The sequence below is a fragment of the Sinohyriopsis cumingii genome, chromosome 6 (assembly GCF_028554795.1).
Source record: "Sinohyriopsis cumingii isolate HCF-2022 chromosome 6, ASM2855479v2, whole genome shotgun sequence".
NCBI lineage: Eukaryota > Metazoa > Mollusca > Bivalvia > Unionida > Unionidae > Sinohyriopsis > Sinohyriopsis cumingii.
The window spans coordinates 78,754,721-78,776,613 of record NC_142966.1 but is presented as its reverse complement, the minus strand read 5'-3'; the positions used below and the strand labels follow the sequence as shown (position 1 = coordinate 78,776,613).

At 35.3% G+C, this 21,893-nt stretch overlaps 1 protein-coding gene across 1 annotated transcript in view; it reads right to left on the bottom strand.

The window, feature by feature from the left end:
- Window positions 1-21,893, bottom strand: part of LOC149797285 (proteasome subunit alpha type-1-like) — a 49,818-nt gene that overhangs the window by 10,969 nt on the left and 16,956 nt on the right. Inside the window, exons 9-10 of the mRNA XM_089962002.1 lie at window positions 11,303-11,374; window positions 3,943-4,014 (exon numbers count right to left, since the gene is read on the bottom strand). Coding sequence (XP_089818128.1) covers window positions 3,943-4,014; window positions 11,303-11,374 — 144 coding nt within the window. The remainder of the gene's footprint in view (window positions 1-3,942; window positions 4,015-11,302; window positions 11,375-21,893) is intronic.

Below are 21,893 nucleotides of genomic sequence, written 5' to 3'. Positions count from 1 at the left end.
ATTTCTGAGTAAAACCTCATGTCAATATGACCATCTATTCAGATGTCATGGTGATATTTTCAAGTAAAACCTCATGTCAATATGACCATCTATTCAGACAACATAGTGATATTTCTGAGTAAAACCCCATGTCAATATGACCATCTATTCAGACATCATGGTGATATTTTTGAGTAAAACCTCATGTCAATATGACCATCTATTCAGACATCATGGTGATATTTTTGAGTAAAACCTCATGTCAATATGACCATCTATTCAGACATCAGTGATATTTTTGAGTAAAACCTCATGTCAATATGACCATCTATTCAGACATCAGTGATATTTTTGAGTAAAACCTCATGTCAATATGACCATCTATTCAGACATCATAGTGATATTTTTGAGTAAAACCTCATGTCAATATGACCATCAGACATCAGTGATATTTTTGAGTAAAACCTCATGTCAATATGACCATCTATTCAGACATCGTAGTGATATTTTTGAGTAAAACCTCATGTCAATATGACCATCTATTCAGACATCATGGTGATATTTCTGAGTAAAACCTAATGTTAATATGACCATCTATTCAGACATCATGGTGATATTTGTGAGTAAAACCTCATGTGAAGATGACCATTTATTCAGACATCATGGGGTTATTTTTGAGTAAAACCTCATGTCAATATGACCATCTATTCAAGAGGAGTAGCAATAACAAGATTTTTAAGATGGCCTCCATGACATCAATAATGAATGTCAGATCAGCACCATTTACATACAGGACCAACTAGATCTTCAGAGGAATTTATTTGTAAAATTTTGCAGTAATCCTCCCAGTAAATATAGGAAAGTGATGACCAACTTGTGCTGATGGACGTTGTCAGATGAAAAGCCATCATATAAACCCTTCTGGTCTAGGACCAGTGGATCTAACAAAGAACAAGACAAAACATACAATTGGGAGATAAAAGCAATTCAAGTTGCACTAAGAGAACAAGGCAAGAGCCAACATATTGGGTCTATCACTGATGCAGTGTTACAAAATAAGTGACCTTCACCTCAACGTCAATAGGATTTGCATACATGTCAAAGATGGTCTTGTCTTATAGTTCATCAACAGCAGAAATAAAACTCATCAAAAGGTTTAGGACTCACAAAAAACTTTAACTAAAACCATAATGCAAAGTTTCTATGACTGTAACCTTGACCCTAAGGTCAAAAGGGCATGCAAATATGCTACAGAATGAATTGTTTTATCTTCATTATCATTCACCTTTGCATGAAAAAAATCTATCAAAGCATTTAGTAAATATAAGCAACTCACAAAATTAAACGAAGACCTAACTGCATATTTTCCATGACTATGACCTTGACCTGAAGGTTTAGGATGAACTAGATCATGTGATGAATCTGTGTGTTAAATTTCAGGGTAGTCTTCCAAGTAGATAAGGAGCAGTAGACAAAACAAAATTGTGCTAATGGATGGGTGCATGGTAGACAATAAACCATTGCATGAGCTCATCCTGGTCTATGACCAATAGAGCTAAAACCTGCATGATTAATTTTTTTGTTGATGAGATTGTATGAATGATACAAATTGTATGATGGATACAAAGACAAACAAATGCACATCAGAAGTCCTACTCTGCAGAGGAAATGATATAAAAAAAGGATGAGATCTCATCAAACCTGTACAGAGATTAGCACCCTAAGAGACAAAAATTTAAACATGCTGCAGGCTGACAACCACTAATGCCCAAGGGGCCTTGAGGCACAATACTAACTCAAAAATGGATACAGGGCAGGAGTAGTGTGCTACAAAAAGTTGATAGAAACAAAAGGAATGGTGTTGAGATTATCAGTTCAAGAATTGGTTTCCTTTATGTGCATTGCATTCCACAGATAATTTTGACACATATCAATGAGCAAGTGGTCCGTATAAATTAATACTATTATGTTTGCTTGGACAAAAAAATAAACAAAAAAAACCAGAACTTTAACGCTATAATAGACAAAGATCTAGCATTGTGTAATGCACTAGCAGATTGGGACCTATGCAGTTTGTTACAGACTTTATTATAGTTTTAAATGATAAATCATCAACCTTGATGTGCCTGCATATTTTGTAACTTCAGATCTTAGTTGTTGTTGATTGTATTTGGGCATACATTTTACACCTAATATGGTAGGTACAGAGTTTGATGATGGGTCACGTTTTTTCAGCAAGTTTATATTGCTGTCTATGAGATAATCTGGAGCAAACAGGTGTTTGTAAAACCAATGAGCACCTGCTGATACTTCATCATCTCATTTTCTATTTCTGTTCCAATTACATAAGATCTGTGATCTGAAACTAAATTAGCTCTAAGAATACCCACATGTAACAAGAAGCAATACAAAGGTCAAAATGAGAATGAAAGATCAGACATATTGTTGTGATCTACTACAAGAGAGAGATCAAGAAACAGACATCACAATTATTGGCACACAGTACAAATGATAGCAAAAACAAACTCCAAAATATCTCCAGAGACAAGGCCAGAAAATACTTCAACATGTTTTTAAATTTTTTTTTGCATAATGCATGTCAAGCTGAAAACAAGAAATTATTTGGATCTGCTATACCATTCTGCGCTAGGAACGGATTAATCAGATCTGCAGTCCCAATTTTCTTCTTCATCTAGAGCAGATTAATCAGATCTGCTGTCCCAATATGCTTCTGCACCGGGTACAGATTAATCAGATCTGCTGTTCCCATTTGCTTCTGTACCTGCAACAGATTAATCAGATCTGCTGTCCCAATATGCTTATGCCTCAGGTACAGATTAATCAGACCTGCTGTTCTCATATTCTTCTGCACCTGGAACAGATTAATCAGACCTGCTGTTCTCATATTCTTCTGCACTGGGTACAGATTAATCAGACCTGCTGTTCTCATATTCTTCTGCACCTGGAACAGATTAATCAGACCTGCTGTTCTCATATTCTTCTGCACCTGGAACAGATTAATCAGACCTGCTGTTCTCATATTCTTCTGCACTTGGAACAGATTAATCAGATCTGCTGTCCCAATATGCTTCTTCATCTGGAACAGATTAATCAGACCTGCCATCCCAATTTGCTTCTTCATCTGGAGAAGATTAATCAGATCTGCTGTTCCTGTTTGCTTCTGCACTGGGTACAGATTAATCAGACCTGCTGTTCTCATATTCTTCTGCACCTGGAACAGATTAATCAGATCTGCTGTCCCCATTTGCTTCTGCACCTGGAACAGATTAATCAGATCTGCTTTCTCCATTTGATTCTGCACCTGGAACAGATTAATCAGATCTGCTGTCCCTGTTTGCTTCTGCACTGGGTACAGATTAATCAGACCTGCTGTTCTCATATTCTTCTGCACCTGGAACAGATTAATCAGATCTGCTGTCCCCATTTGCTTCTGCACCTGGAACAGATTAATCAGATCTGCTTTCTCCATTTGATTCTGCACCTGGAACAGATTAATCAGATCTGCTGTTCCTGTTTGCTTCTGCACTGGGTACAGATTAATCAGACCTGCTGTTCTCATATTCTTCTGCACCTGGAACAGATTAATCAGATCTGCTGTCCCCATTTGCTTCTGCACCTGGAACAGATTAATCAGATCTGCTTTCTCCATTTGATTCTGCACCTGGAACAGATTAATCAGATCTGCTGTCCCCATTTGCTTTTGCACCTTAATAAATATGGGTCCACATTTGTGTCTATTCCAGTTATGTTCTGAAGTGATCAACACAGACCCTCATCTACTGGCACATTGTTAAACAAAAAGATTTATACCAATCTAAACACAAAGAATATATCTGAAAAGTTTACTTAAACTTGCTTCACTTCTAAAACTTAAGTTATGAACCAGATTTATGAATTCGCATGTAAATAATTTCTGGATTATATTTTTAATGAGTGACTTACGTGGCCTTCTTCTCCTGCCCCCTCTGGAGCTTGGGATTGTCTGGAACGCTCCTCACCCTCAATCATACCTACCTATACAAGGTGTTAAGGATAAATCATACATTCAGCATGATACATGAATACTTTACACAACAAGTGGCCCTAGTGAGCCTGAGATCACTCAACTTAACATCTGCTCAAAGTCAATACCATCTGGCAAAAAAAATAATCAGTCAGCAGGACTATTTCTATAGAAATCATCTGCAAAGCTCTTGATAACATATGTTGAATACTTTTACCCACATCCGATGGCACTTCATTTGTCAAAAGACTGTATGATGAGATGCTTTCTGTTTGATATTTTGTCTAGATAAAGTTGTGTAAATGTTTTACCATTTTTAGTAATGCTAGCAATTTTTGATGATCAATCTACATCATTTCTAAAAATCTGAAAGGACTTCAGTCTAGAATGCTTTCTGTTAAATCTGGTCAAATTGTGTTAAGTGGCTTTTAATGAAATCGTTATTAAATGATTTGGTATTTTAGTAGCAGCATCCATACTGGATGGCACATGGTATGATTTGCACAAACCTAAATGCAGAGAAGCTTGTGTCAAATTTGTTAAACTTTTGGGAGTGATTTTTCCAAAGTTATTTAAAATTATCAGAGTTAACAAAAATCAGATAGGCTGCTATAAATTTAGAATGGGCCCCTCCAATATTCAAAGTGAGCTGCCCATCAGGAATATAAAAAAAGTAATATCTTATTTGCCTGATAAAAACATTGAGTACAAAGACAAGCAGTAGCAGTTTGATTTTGAAATTCATAAAAGAATCTGATACATTTTTTAATATTCAACCCCCTTCTAGAGCTCTGTTTGTAGGTCACTCAACCTTATGAATATCATCTGCTTACCTGTACTGAAAGCCTTAACTTTGTGTATGAAAAATGCATGTGACCTATTAATGGGAACAGTACTACTTCTGTTTTATGTATTTTGCTGGTTACCTTAATTGCCATTCATTTGACTTGCATGAATATTAATGAGCTGTCCCTTGCTTATGATGACACGGTAATGCACCATTGGTTAAACATACAGAGTGGACTGTGCTAACGCAATGGGTTGTTTTCAGACATCAATTGTGCATGCAAATACCCACACTGCAATGAACACGCAGCTTGTGCCACCATTTTGATTCCCTAACAAACATTTGTCAACATCAGTCATCACATATACTAATGAGAAAAAACCTGATTTAATTGTTGATAAGGATATTTTCTTCATTGAAATGTTACATAGATTGTACTTGAAATTATGTACCCCTATAGCACAAAAGACAAAATAAAGCTGGATGTTCCCTAGCTCATATCAAAAGATGGAATATTGAAGTTGACCAGCAATCATGCATCTTGCAAGACTGAAGTAACAGACAATATTGACATTTTAAAAAAATACTTTGTATGATCTCCCCAAGATTGTCATCTTGAAAGAATATTTCCAGGCATTGATCACCAGGATACAATATCAGTTACAGAATTAAAATTTCATATCACATGTATTATGCCAGAACTTTTATTCACAAACACTTTTTGCAAAAACAAGTGCTTGTGTAAAAGTCAGTGGACAAACCAGTTTTAATTAGAACAGTGAAATTTGTATTTGTGGTGGAGATGATGCATGGAAGATGATACTGAATGAAAGCGAGAACTTTTCAAAGAAATTTCATCTTCAGTGTATTAAAATGAAATGAATGCCTAATGGAATATGGTTGTGTCAAATGTGATATTGTTTGTGAGTCTGAACTTGTTCACATTCAGCTAAAGAGAGGCCCACAACTAACATGATTTCCAACACTTTCACAATTTCTGCATTCTCATGTGTGAAATTCTGAATACTTGGGTCACACTATTTTCATTTATGATCAACTATATATCTTGTGAAAACCCTATGTTGACATGAGCATCAATTTTGGAGGTGCAGCTAGAACAAGATTTTCATGACAGCCACTATGGTAGTCGTTTTTAATGACATAATGGCATAATTTTCCTCCAAGACAACCTAGCCACTGTGAGAAGTCTTCTGCCAAACTCCTCATGTTAATATAAGGAATAGCAACATGAAATGAGCTATCTGACATATCTGAGGTCAGACTGGTACCATTTTCATTTAGTATTAATTAGAAATCATAAGAAGTTCTCTGGTCAAAACCTAATGTTTGATATGACTTCCATCTAGAAGAAGCAGAGAAAACAAGATTTTGAATGTGGCAGCTTTGGCACGCACATTTTAGACTCATATTGGCCCACTTTTTTAAAGGCACCATAACATCTTCAAGTGATAATTCTGTCATGATGTGACTTTCCATTCAAGAGAAGTAGCAATAAAAAAAAATTCAAGACGGCAGTTGTCCTGGAGATAATGGATGTCAGATCAGCAACATTTCATTAGGACAATCAGACATCATAAGTCTTCTGCCAAAAAAACCCATGGCAATATATTTTGTTCACAAGAAATAGCAATAAGATTTTTATCATGGCCATTGTGGCATCCATAACAGCACCATTTTCATTTAGGTTCAACTAGGCCTCATAAGAAGTCTTTAAGTGAAAACTCCATGTTGATATGACCATGCTTTCAAGAGGTGTAGCAATAACATAGTTTTCAAGATGACTGTCCTAGTGGCCGTATTGGCTATCAGATCAATACTGTTAACATTTATGAATAAGCAGACATCATGAAAAATCTTCTGGTGAAAACCCCATGTCAATATGACTTTCCATTCAGGAGAAGTAGTGACAGATTTTCAAGATGGCTACTATGGTGGCCATACAATCAACCACAGAACAAGAAAGTCTTTTAGTGAAAACCCCATGATGACGTGCCCATCCATTCAGAAGTTTCAATAACAAGGTTTCCAAGATGGCCACTGTAGTGGCCTTACTGGACAACAAATCAGCACCATCTTCATTTAAGACCATGCAGGCATCATACAAAGTCTTTTAATGAAAGCCCCATCTTGATATGACCATCCATTCTTAAGCAGTGATAACAAGATTTTCAAAATGTTTTATGTGGAGGCAATATTGGATGTCTGACAGATATTATTTTCATTTAGACAAACCAAATCACGAGATAAATATGTGTACGTCTCATGGTATTCCTTCGAGTACTTTTGAAGGAGTAGCAATAACAAATTCATGCTAATGGATGAATAGAAAACAGATGAAGGAGAAGAGTTTTTGGATGATGAACATAGAAGGAGAGCTCTTTTGGTTTATGAGCAAAAGAACTAAAGAAAGTTATAGATATACTACTAATTCTGTTGATACTCTTATTCAAATGAATACTGTATTGTTTTCTTGTTATAGGTACAAAATTTAGGCATTTTGTCAAAAAGTGAAGTTCTTAATTTTGGCTAGTTTTACAGAACATAACAACTGTAGATCTAGGGAGGTTTGGATTTAATGGTGACAAGTTTTGACAAGACTTGTAGTTGCAATGTAACAAAGACCCTTAAACTGCTGATGTTTCTTGCCCAACAAAAAATTACTGATAAAAACACTACCAGAAAAAAGACAATAACAACCACGTTTTAACATAAGGTTTCTATATACCTTATGGCCTAGAAATAAACTGGTCAATCAAAATAGGCATTTCTCTGTTTTTGTAGTACCAAAGCATAAAATCTGAATTTTTTTCATTTCACCTTGACTTAGATGTTTCCTCAGATGAAAATTGCTTTTACTAAAGGAAATTATACTTTAAAGCCACAAAGCAATCAAGTCCAAACTAGTGTAATTGATTCCACATTTCCTAAACAGAAGCTGAATAAACCAAGTAAAAGAAGTTTCACTGAAGGTCCATCACATGATACCATATGGTTTAGCTCATACATTAAGCAAGACTTAAAAGAATTTGGTTAACAATTTATAAAACATAAATGACCTACATGATGCAGTCTTCTCTGATACTCTTCCAAACAATGCCTGGCATTTTAGCTTTTAAAAAGAACTAAATATGTAATCTCTCAAGTGTCAATCTAAGTCTCTGTAGGGTAATGATAGACTATGTTCATGTAGGGTATCAACAGTCTAGGTCTCTGTAGGATAATGACAGTCTGGGTCTATGTGGGGTAATGAAAGTCTAGGTCTATGAATGGTAATGAGTCTAAATCTATGTAGGTAATGACAGTTTATATCTATGTAGGGTAATGACAGTCTAGGTCTATGCAAGGTAATGACAGTCTAGGTCTATATATGGTAATGACTATCTAAGTCTATGTAGGTAATGACTGAGTCTATCAAGGGTAATGACAATCTATGTCTATGTAGGGTAATGACAATCTATGTCTAAGAAGGTTAATGACAGTCTATGTTTATGTAAGGTAATGGCAGTCAAGGTCTCTGTACAATAATAAGTCTAAGTCTATGTAGGTTAATGACAGTCTATGTCTATGTAGGTTATATGTCTGTAGGTTAAAGACAGTCTAAGTCTATGAAGAGCAATGGTAGTCTATGTCTAAGAAGGTTAATGACAGTCCATGTCTATGTAGGGTAATGCCAGTCATGGTCTATGTACAATAACAGTCTTGGTCTATGTAGGTTAAATGACAGGCTAGGTCTATGTAGGGTAATGCCAGTCATGGTCTATGTAGGGTAATGCCAGTCATGGTCTATGTACAATAACAGTCTTGGTCTATGTAGGTTAAATGACAGGCTAGGTCTATGTAGCATAACAACAGTCTTGCTCTATGTATGATAATGACAGTCTAGGTCTATGTAGGTTAATGACAGTCCATGCGTCTGCAGGGTAATGACAGTCTCTCACACTTGAATGCCTATGATCATTTTGGCAAACATGAACAAGAGTACCACAATGGTAATATGATATCTTGCCAATATAAGACACATGTACAGTCCAAATCCAGAAACAAAATCCAAGAACCAAACCTAATTTTAGTAGCAGTGACTTTTATCTCAGCCACTCACTCTAAAATCCATAGGGTTCTTTTTCAGGCAAAGGGAAATATATGCAACAGGTTTCCTTGAAATCTGTTAGACATAAATGTAGTAAATTTACGTATAACTGATTTATAACTTATGTATAACTAATTTCTGTAAGAAATTAATGCAAGGGCAAAAATTTTTTATTTACTAACATTGACCCTGAACTTTAAGTTATGTGATTCTCAAATCATCATGGCTCTTTCATAAGTAAAATGATCATAATATACATAACATGTTTCAAGTTTTGCTGTAGTCAGTCTTAGAGAACTTGAGTTTTGGTCTGATCTACTTTTTTTCAGTAACAACAACCTTGACCTTTCAGATATCACTCCATGACCCTAAATCAACAGGTCCTAAGGTATTCTCTAGAAATAAAATGCAAATGGTCAAATTTACTTTTTGTGAGATTCTTTGACCACCATCAACATCATGGATGGACAAAAGATATTGCAATATACATATAAAAGTATAGATATATAAACCTTGATCTTGGAACTACTGGCCCCCAAATCAACTAAGTTCCTTCTAAAGTTAATGAATAAGTGTTTCATAATTTGCTGATTTTTGTTATACAGAACATAAGTTCTCATGTGGAAATGAAATGCAATGGCCAAATCTATTTTAAGCAACAGAAATCATGACCTTGGAACTTTCAACCTCAAAATTAATAGGTGATTGCCAATCTCTCATCCCTTTCTGAAAAAAAACCCCACAACATGGATTGTGCTCAGAGCAGGTATTTAAATCAAGGTGATCTAATCTAAGGGTCCCTTCCATAGAAAGAATGGCCTATTTTGCTTGACATAACACCATGTATGACATGCATGTAGTTATCTTTCTATGTAATGTTTTTGGAAGTCACTAAAAATGCCAATCAAAATTCTTACCCTGGATGCAAAATTGACACCATTTTCATTCAAGACCAACCATACATCATAAGAAGTCTTCTGGTCACATCTGCATGTCAATATGACAATCCACTTGGAAACAGTTTGGTTTGGTTTTAAGGCATAGAAATACAATTAGGTTATTCAGTGTCCAGGCAATTGCAAAGTGCCCAAAGCCACACCATGGTAGTCAACCCAGGCTGATCCAATTGTAGGATTTACAATTGTACCATTTTGGTTGTGAATCCAGCATCCCAACAACTGAGCTACAATATCTCCAAGAAGGAACAGTAATAACATGATTCTGAAGATAGCCATCATGGAGGCCATAATAGATGCTAGACTGGCACCTTTTTCAGTTAGGTCCACATCATAAGAAATCTTTCTGTGAAAGCTCCATGCCAATACGACCATCCATTCAGGAGGAACTGTGAATGATTTTCAAGATAGTCTGATCTGCATAATTTTTTTCATTCAGAACCAACTAAAGACCATTTGAAGTCTTCTGGCAAAAACCCCATATCTGTGTGATTTTTAATATAGGAGTGGTGATAAAAAAGTTTTCATGATCTCCACTAAGGTGGCCATATTATATATAAGATCATATGATCAACCATTTTTTCATTTAGGACCAACAAGACATTATATACAGTATAAAGTCTTTTGGTGAAAATCCCTTGTCAGTATGACCACCTACCCAGATATAGCTACAACAATATTTTCAAGAGAACTGCCATAGCAGTCATACTAGATTCATGATTGGCACCATTTTGCTTTAGAACCAAACAGACATCAAAAGAAGAGTTTTTGACAATCCGATGTTAATATAACCGCGGCAATGACAAGATTTCAAGACGGCTGTCATGTACCCATACTGGATTCCAAATCGTTAAATTAGCACTATTTTTCATTTAGGACCTATTAGACATGACAAGAAATGTTTTGGTGAAAATCCAAGGTCAACATGGTCATCCATCCAACTATACTGGAAGTCAGATCAGCATCATTTTCATCTTGAACCAACTAGACATCAGAAAGTCTTCCAGTGAAAATCCAATGTTAATACGACTTTCCATTCAGAAGAAGCAGCAATGACAAGAGTTTCAAGATGGCTGCCATGTCAGCCTTACTGGATAAATGATCGGCACCATTTTCATTTAGGTTGAAACAGGCATCATAGGAAGCATTTTTGTGAACACCCCATGTTGATAACACCATCTTTCCAGGAGGTGTAGCAAAATCTAGAATTTCAAAATATCTGTTGTCCAAACATCACAATTTTCATTTCTGGACCAACGGGACCTTGAATGAATGTGCATGAAAAGTTTCATGGCAATTCTCAATGTAGTTTAGGTGAAGTAGTATGAGTGAACTTCTGGTAATGGAAAGACAGGTGATGGATGACAGACAACAGGCCAGCCATAAGCCATTCTGGTCTGTCACCAATTAACCTATAATCAGCAATTATTTATCTGTGTAAAGGATACATATCTAGCTATCTCATCATCATCGTAGATGGTAAACTTCATCCCTATTCCAACAATTCCCAGTGAACAGTTCTGAAAAAGAAAATGAAATTAATGACAAACCCTGCCAATGATAAAATATGAACTGTATTATTTTTTTAATAGTGAGGAGGAATCTTAATTTTAGTTATGTAATATTTACCTGTAAATACTGCAACACTTTCCTCTTCTGAAATTTCTAGTCCCAAGTCCAAATGAATCATTCCCTCATTATTTTCCAGTAAGACATATTGGATAATGTGAAACTTTTCCATTCAGACATATTGTGATAAATGTGTAGTTTTTTCCCCAGACAGACATATTAGAATAACGTGAAACCTTTTCAAGTCAGATTTGTTGTGATGCAGTTTTTTTTCTAGTCAGTCATACTGTGATAATGTGCAGATTTTTCTAGTCAGTCATACTGTGATAATGTGCAATTTTTTTTCTAGTCAGTCATACTGTGATAATGTGCAGTTTTTTCTATTCAATCATACTGTGATAATGTACTGTTTTTTTTCTAGTCAGTCATACTGTGATAATGTGCAGTTTTTTCTTAGTCATACTGTGATAATGTACAGTTTTTTTTCTAGTCAGTCATACTGTCATAATGTACAGTTTTTTTCTAGTCAGACATATTTGGATAATGTGCAGTTATTTCTAGTCAGTCATACCATGCTAATTTGCAGTTTTTTCTAGTTAGACATATTCGGATAATGTGGAGTTTTTTCTAGTCAGTCATACTGTGATAATGTGCCACTTTTTCTAATCAGACATATTAGGATAATGTCAACTGGTGGTATGCTGCTGAGGCATATTGTGCAATGTAGAAAGTGACACGTATACTGAACTGTAGTTGCTATGTGAGAAAGGTTGGAAAGAAATGTACTAGATATTCCAAAATAATTTATGTATTGAAAATTTGTTACAATTTTGAAAATAAGCAACCAGAACATTTAAGGATCCAAATATGTGCAATAATGATGGTAGCATTCAAAGTTTCATCATTTAATCTCCAACAACTCAAAAGATATAGGACAAAAAAGAAAGTGTGAAGGAAAACTTATAATACTGAGCCATAACCTAATAGTTTCCACTGCAATTTTGTTTCTGATCTCATGTATTCATTATTTCAAAGATTGTTAATTACTGTTGTTCAATACCAGTCTGTTGTTGTTGTTGTTGTGGGCTTAACACCATTTTTCTGCACATGATAGGCCATAAATGACAGCCAGTTTAAACAGTATGGTGGAGGAAAACCATGGTAAAAACCATTGATCCACAGGAAGTTATTGGCAAGCTTTCTCAGATAACCATGCTGGCCGAACCTCAGACAAGAACTCACACTGACATAAGTGATATGTTAGTGATCTGTAATGGCAAGCACCTCAGACCACTTGGCTACCTAGGGCCCCCCTGAATGTATGTTGTAAGTATAAACATACTGCTGAATGAACAATCAATAAACAAGTCCCACTTTCTTGAAGCCCATTCCAATCAGAACCATCCAAAGAAATACTCTGGCATACGTGGAGATAAGCCACTTAGTGTGATATGGCTTAAATGTGGATGCTTTCAGGTCAATCTAGACCTTATCTAAAATTATATCCCCACTGTCTTCTCATTCATTTAATTGAATAATGACCCATTTCAAATACCAGTCGTGAAAATGCAGTTTTAAGTCCTCCCTGTAGAAAGTGTAAACTGATAAATCATGGGGTTGCATCTTATCCATGTATTCACCTGCCACAAATAATGGTATCAACCCTTTTTCCTTCATGTGAGATAGCAATCTCTCCCAGTGTTGTGCTTTGAAAACATCAAATATTTTGGCTACCTTCTGATCATACCAAGGGCAAGCAAGTCACTGAGTTCACATAGGGTATACAAATTTGGTCAACAGACTGAACCAAGGAGTTTCTGTAAATGTCACAACTCAGTCAACATTGGTTTTGTCCTAGCAACTAATCCCTAATTGTCAAGAACCTTATGCTTTGATAATGATCTTGAAGAACACTGAGAAAAACCTATTAACACTAGTTACATCAGTGGAGTTAAGCATGTTATCCCCCAAAAAGGATGTTAGCATTTTCTCTGATCAAAGATCTCTACTTTTATGCCAAATGTTAGCAATAAAACTCTCAATTTGTCAGTTTAATTAATGCAATATTAATTTTACCTTTTGCTTGCAAATGCATGGAACTGAAGGTCAGTATAATCTCTTATAGTCTCTTGTGATTTATTGCTCAATATTTTATCTTTCCTAAATGAAAAATACACAAAACTAAAATTCCAAAGATATGTATTTCATAACCAAACCACAAAATCTGATATTCATGAAAATGAAGTCCTTAACAGTAAGCATATAAAGTTTGATTTCTTAACCTCAAATGGCTTGTAATGTAAGTTACAAAACTGAAAGGAAAGTGTAATAGAAAATTTTAAAATATTCTACCATGATCTTGACCTTGTAGATCCATATCTTGGATAGGACATACTTGTTGATGATGATGTAAAAATATACCAAGTTTTATCCCTTACTCTGAAAAGGCCTAAAACTTTTCAATTCAAAGGACAGTACAACACAAAACTTAAAAATACTGATCCATGACCTTCACACTAAAAGATAGTACCTCAAATGTGGTACATGTATGTTGCATACCTCAAAATGATGTACAAAAGTAAACAAGTTTCATCGCACAATTAGAAAGCTCTAAAGTGGACATGAAAGTGTGATGGATTGATAGAATAATGGATTGACAGATGGATACATGGACAGGAATATTAATAGAATGCCCAACATTCTTTGTGAGAAGATGGAGAACAACAGCAACAAAAAATGTTGCATGTTCCAAGCCACCCTGTTTGTATGTAGAAAATGGAAGTCAATGGCCAAATTTTATTGTGCATCCAAGAATTATTTACTGCAGTCCTACTTATTTTGAGGCTAACAGTATTAATAAGATGTATGAACAAGTGGGGGTGGGTGGGTGGGTGGGAGACAATAAAATAGTAAAATGCACTGCCTTGGTGCATGCCAAATTGTCATCTTATCAAAAGGTGATTTGATTGAGATTGCTCTTACAATATAAGAGGGGGACTACTGTATAAAAACAAGGGTACCTCAAAAGGACTTATGCATACTGCCTTAAAATAATTTCCAGAAATCAAAGACTGTTTTTTCCATCACTTTCTTATTTTTTTATAACTGCATAGAACTGACAAGCATCAAAAATTTTCTTTTAAAACAACATACCAAATTTTGTAAAATAAAAAACATCTTTTATATTATTAAAATAACAAATTCACCAGATAAGTGCAGTGCAAGCTTCTTTAGCATGGCTTCTGACCTTTATCTTGATCTAATGCACACAAAATTAATGAACTGGTTTCAGACACTACTTAGATGTATCTAACTGTTAAATTTGGTTAAATCAATAATGACTGCAAACTTAAGAAATTATCATTTAGCTACATTTGCAAAATTTAAGCTCATCATATCATGTACACACCAACAACATCATAAACAATGTCCTTAACATATGCACTATACTAGATGAGTTAACTCCCTCTACCTTCAGTGTAGTGATTTCCTTTCAGAAGCATTTTTTGCTATAGGGCTGCAAACCAGTTATTATGTACTTTTGAGAGTGTGATGTATGTAAGGTGAAGATGTTTGCATTTGAAAAATGCACAGTGGAGAGAATGTTGGCATATCTCTATGCTAGTTTGATGTAATTTGGCTGACATTCTTTGGATATTGTACTTATGGAAATTGAACATGATCTATAACACTGCTAACTAAAATGACTGCTCCCTTGTGCTAAAAAACAATCAACCTGAATTAATCTAAATTACACTATCTTTAGCACCTATTAAAACTGGGGAAATGAATTTTCCCAAACTAGACAATATCAGCTTCTGAAAGTGCAATGGATGAATTACCAATTATACAAAATGTAAAACAGGTTATCAGTTTTTTTTGTTTTACAATTTAACTCTGAAGTCCAGGAAGTGAAAATGGCCAAATGGAGCTAGCAGTTTTTTGAAAGGTGCACATCTGGAGTAAGGCCAAGCTCTATATTCTATAACCCATATTACACCTATCCATCATATACCAAAATAAAGGGAATTAAAGGTTCTTTGAACAATACCTAAGGTAGACAAGGTCTTTTTTCAAATAGCCATTATAACCAGTGAGGACACCCAGGGAAATTATTTTTTTGTTAACAATTCTAACCCTATGCAATATTCAAAACTTTACCAACTATATTACACAAAGCAGAAAAATATCCAAGGAAAATGACTACTATTAGGTCTCATCATTTATTTTTTAAATCTGAGTTATCTCCCTCAACATTTAAAGAAAATTTGAGTTATCTCCCTCAACATTTTAAAGAAAAATTGATCCAAAAATTCAGTGGATCAATGCCTTCTTGCTAATTTTAGTATGGCCATACAATTTGTTGCTATTATTAAATAACAAAAGCTATACATTACACACGAAAATGAAATTGTGGATACAGAATGTCAGCAGAGCCCTTTCAGAGAAGGAAAAAAAAAACATTTTCAGCAACCAAACTGAAGCCCAATGCCATAACTGGGCATACAAATCGATCTTGATCATCTGATCTTTACAGGAAATGGAGCTAGTGAAGGTAGCTGCATTCTGGCAAGAACCTGGGTTGGCAATGGAATGATACCAACTCATAATTGCCACTGACCCTTAGACAACCTTATTCAATAGATAGTGCATGGGATTCATAAGTTTCACAGATGTTAGAGAGAGCAGGAAGATAGTCTTGAGAGTTTGATTCTTGAATGAAATTTGGCCCAAAGGCTCAAAGGTTTCCAGCTAAAGACCACAAGACTCCCGAGAGGTTCCATTTGGTATTAGTAAGCGAGACATCAGTCTCTGCAGCACAAAATAACTTATAAGGTTGGTGGTATGATAATCTGAACCAATGGCCATTCCTTTAGAAAACTTGTTTGTCAGAGAGATATATTGTGTAGGAGGGAGCCAAGACAGAAGATCCCTCCTCTGAACCAATGTCAAGAAGACTGTTGAACCACAATCATTGGGGCCACATATATTGAGCAAACAGGATGAGCTGAACAATGTAGGTCCTGACTTTGTTACAGACTTGCAAAATCATCCTTATGGGTGAAAAAGTGCCAGCAAACAGACAATTCCACTTCAGGCTGAATGCATTAAAGCTCAGACCCTCCAATCTGGAACTAGGAAGATGTAAAAGGGGAGCTTATTATTCAGTTTTGTCACAGACAAGTCCACCAAGGGTCTCCCCCACAGTCCAAACTGAGTCTCATTTGGTGGATTTTCTCTTTAAATGGCAGAAAATCCACATGAAATTTGACACATTATTGCAATAAACAAGTTATCATGTGTTCAAGTAACCAACAAAGCAATTACCATGTCAAATATCTGCTAAACCAGAAGAAAAGCTGTACCTTGAAATTTTCCATTCTGTACCTTGCTCTCACTGAACTTGAGCAAACATTAATTGTCTTAGTGCAATAAATGCATATATTTTCTTCATTACTTTGTAAAATTAATAAATCATGAACTAAATGACAAAAGGAAACAAAAAGGAACAGAGATCACAACTTCAAGTCTGATCTCAATTCAGCAGTCAAGTGAATACGATGGTGCATAGCTGTGACGGATGCTGACCATGCAATCAAATAGGACACAAAAAGCGCAACCAGGTTAGATTATTCTACATGCAAAATTCAAGTGTCCCAATAGGCTCAACAGCTCACATTTTGTACAAGATTTCTTGTGGATGAAAGACTGCAAAATACCAGATATAAACTGGATCTTATACACAGGTAACGTGACCTCCATGTTGCCAGTCAAAATTATGTGTGAACTGTAATAGGCCCAACAGTTTGTTTTGTGAAAAAGACAAATTTAGTTCACCACAGACCAGAAGACCATGATGTCAGTATTACACACCCAGCTTCCTCTTCCAAGTGTTCAGATGATACTGATAGGAAAATTAGTGGTGACACAAGACGGAGTTCTTGTCTATGAGTTCATGAAGACTAGGGTATTCCAAGTTAGGGATGAGCAAACAGGTCAACATTAAGACCAGGGTATTTGCCTTCTGCAATGCCCAACACAATGATTTAATAGTGTAGGGACAGGGAATTTGGTCAAAGGGTTCAATCATATAACCTGTTTCATGTTTAAAATTCAAGTGGGTGCATAATTTCACACATTGCTTGTAGCAGATTTCAAATATTGACATTAATAAGGCAATGTAGGCAAGTTTCCAAGACCTGTGTCAAAACTAGTTCATAAGGATGATCAAGGACCTCAGGCAACCACAGCTTAAGTATACCCTTTATTATATTATTCTACTGACCTAGGGCGATCCTAGCATAATCCCTAGTCAAAAGCTGGGTTGATCCCAAAAATCATCACAAGCAAGGAAGATCCCATGATCATGCAGTACTTGAAGTGTAAAAATCAAGGCATGCCATAGTTTACCAATTGAGGAGGAGAATGATAATATGGACCAGTGATAAGAAGATTCTTTGCCCAAGGCAAGTTGACCCCAGCCTTAGTAAATCATATTATTCTACTGAGCTGAGTCTAATCCCTAGGTCTATACTGGGATGATCACAGAATAATCTCTGCTCCAGTGCTGGTGTGATCCCTGAAGCTGAAATGGCAAGAATGATTCCCAACCATGAAGTACTTGAAACCAAAGGTAAAATAAAGGTATGTGTCAGTGTACTAACTTAGCAGCTGACTGAGAACCAGAATTGGGGTAAAATAGAGGCTGTAAAAATCTAATGAATAGACCATATAACAAACAGTAAGCTGCACAGAGAACTACATGTTACACTATTGCATCTTGCCTGGTCGATACCCACTGTCAACAATGGGTCTGAGTGTAAGCTATTAGTCCTGAATCAAAATGGAGGCCATTTACTAGAGGTGCACAGTACTACTAGCATACTGGTTTACCATGGTATTTATTTCTGGTGTAATATACCACGATACTTTTTCACTGTAACATAGTTTTAGTAATTTCTATCAGAAAGGAATGCATGGCAAATCCCGAGTAATCTTGTTACAAATTTAATAAGATTAAAAGCCCCTGGAGTAATGCTTATGTGTCATGAATTAGTACCCAACTGCCCAGCTCTGTAATGTCTAGATCATTTAAGATACACCAAAGTGAGTGGTACTGCAGAAAAGCAGACAGACATATGTATCTCTATAATGATAATAAATAATCTAGATTTTCTACATGTATTACAAAATATAAAGGGAAAAATGTATTGTTTGTTTTTTGAGACCCGATTTCTTTTCAGACCAAAAAGCTGAATATTGTCGGAATCAGATTTTTGTCCGGATTTTAGACTTTTTGGCCTGAAATCTAAGGCAAACCAGTCTGAACTGCATACAGACAGGTGAATCTTCGCAAAATGTAGGACAAATTGAGGATTTGGAGTAAAATGTAGCCAGGACATGAAAATGAAGTGTCCAATACACACAAAAACTAAGGAAAAAATCCAACATTTACCCTTCTGCACACATACGAGCAAAGTAGCCTACGATAAACGATGTGTCAAAAACAACTTGGCATCTGGCTAAATGAAAATCTCTTGGAAGCAGAAGTAACCCTAAAAATGCATTTCAAATGGATTTTTCATACACATGAACAGTACTTTACACATTACGGATTCTCCATCACAATTGCAACTTGTCAATATATATATGTATTTCTGATTAGTTTTGTGTTCATGTCATTAACATTTCAATTGTTTATTTTCTCTGAGTGTAAATCTTACTGACATCAGGTCACCTCTTACAAAAATTCACTTGTATGCGAAATTTGACTTTTGTAGCCCTTCCCCACTTATCTCTACATTCATTTAAGTCAACAATATTACCTTGGTAAAAGGGTTATAGAGTAAACAGGTAGTACTGTATTATGAGAATGGTGAATTTTTTTAAAAAATAAGGTCATTGTTCCTAAATTCAGAAGCTGTTATAATTTTCAACCCGATAGACACCAGATTTTATTGAGTGAATGCTTTGACTAACTTTGGCATTAGAGCCATCAATACAGCTTATTCATCTATTTTATACCTAACAGTGAGCTGACTATCTGGTATTTTAAATGTTACTCATACAAATATAAATACTGAATGTGTTATTCATGATTTTAATTGTAATAAACACAGTAATTATGCCATGTGTCAAGCTTAGTTAGGTTTCCACTTCCATCACTGAATTATGTTTCCATTTTGATATTCAACTTTTAGTAATTAATATACACTTGTGATGTTTAAAGCGTAACTTCAAGTTACATCCATTCATATTTTATCACAATTCTTTACTATTCCGCACATTGTATACATCAGCAATGTTCTTTGCATATCTGGTCATTTCCAAGGAGCTATATTAGCCACCTTTTGATTGGTCACTTGACATGTGTCTTTGGCAGCAACTGGCTTGTGGTGGTTGTTAGGGTAGCAGAGTTGCATGCCTTATTACTATAAATACCACTGCATTTGGGGATTTGGGGAGAGTTTCGTACAGAGCTTGCATTGTATGCACATCTTTTCAAACCCAACTTTCAATACCTCGGTAAAGTCTGGTAAATTTGAACACCAAATGCAACACAGTTTGGTATGCAAACAATGTTGATTGAACATACAATGCTGCATTCCCTTCAGCATCTGTACTTTGCTTACTAAATTCCCCTTTGGTAACCTCACCATATTTTACTGAGTTCACCAAGAACTCAACCTAGTTTTACCAAGAACTCACCCCAGTTTTGCTGCACTCTCTGAAGTTTATTTGCCCATGTAGGAATGCCTTTATTATTATTCTGTGTGTTTCTTGCAAAATAGTTAATTTTGGAAGCTTTAACCCATTTGGGGCTCAGTGTATTGCAACGGTACAGAAATTCCAACCTGACCTAGTTTTACCAAGCTCCATCATACATGTATATGGCGATATATGGGTGTGTCCCAGTGGCGTAGGGGGAGTCTCCATTCAATTACTTGAACTGACATGTACTTTTACATAATTTAAAGTGGATTTGTAGGGGTTTTTCCATGTTGTAAGCTCATTGCTTGCTAAGTAATTGTACACATATTGAAAATTCAAGTGAAAGCCATCTAATTGAATCCAACACACAAACAAACAAGTCATTTAACCTTATTTCACTCTTTCTCTTTATTAGTATCCCTTAGGCCCAATATTTTAGTCAATGATATGGACTAGTTTTTGTAATGTCATCTCCTGAAAGGGATTTTGTACTCTATATGTGCTGTTTCTGGCAAGAGCATGTAGTGTTTGAAGGCCATAATGCCGAATGCACTACACTTAAATCCAATGTATAATAAACACTTAATCTGTCAAGGATAACCTATCACAGTATTTAATCTAAAGTAATACAGAAAATTTAACTTTTGAATAAACATTTATTCCTACTTCCAACTGCACTGGTCAGAAAGGGCCTTTTGAATATGCTTGGATGTACAATGCATGGAAGAATCCATGTAATAATTAGCTATACACAAACACTTCTCACATGTTAATCAATCTGCAATTATTGCAACCGAGAGAAAAATATCCACTCAAGAGCATACATATTTCTTTGTGTATTTGATTCCAGAAGTCTATAATCCTAATCAGTAACAGGAACTATTTTCTATACTTCTCTACTGAATCACTCTTAAGATATACAACCAAGAAAACACAAGAAAACATATAAACATAAAAAGTTTACGTGATTTTTACATGTAGCTATGTAAAAATATCAATTTTACAAATAAAGTTAACATACTCCAGCATTTTACAAGTGATCATCCTTAATTCATTTCAGTTTCCAAATACAAATACAAGGTATATGCATCCATTTGAATCCATGTATTTACCTGTAGACAACTGTATTTGTACACACATTCTCATAACAATCAACATCAAACTCCACACATTCTCATAACAATTAACATCAAATCCAAATGACATGTAATCAAACTGTATACTAAGAGGTAAGAAATTGTATTTCCAAATCACAAGGAATTTGAATGTCCTAAAAAACAAGCAGACCCAAAAAACCCACCTTAATTGTCAACTTTATCATTCCAATAAAAATGGTGCACCAATGGCCCACAGAGCGGCCAATTACTAGGTGAAATCATGTTTCAACAGTGATAGACGCAGACTGAAATAAGTAATATTACCAACTCTACAAATCATTTGCATTTCACCTGCACCCGTTCTGCATTTGATTTGTACTCCATTCATGTTTGTATTTCATCAGGTCATGTTTCAAATACATGAGAACTGTGCTCCAACACTGAGTTTAGAACTACAATTTCCTTTCAATTTCATTCATTTGGAATGCATTTACCCAAAATTGGGATTTTCATTTCAATCAAAAAAGTATAAAAGAAAAAAAAATGATCAGAAACAACACAATCAAGTGTAATCTTATACAATTATAACTGCTATAGTATTATGAAATTATGGATCTTTTAAAAAAAATGTTATGAGGAGAAAGGAAGACAAAAAAAACTT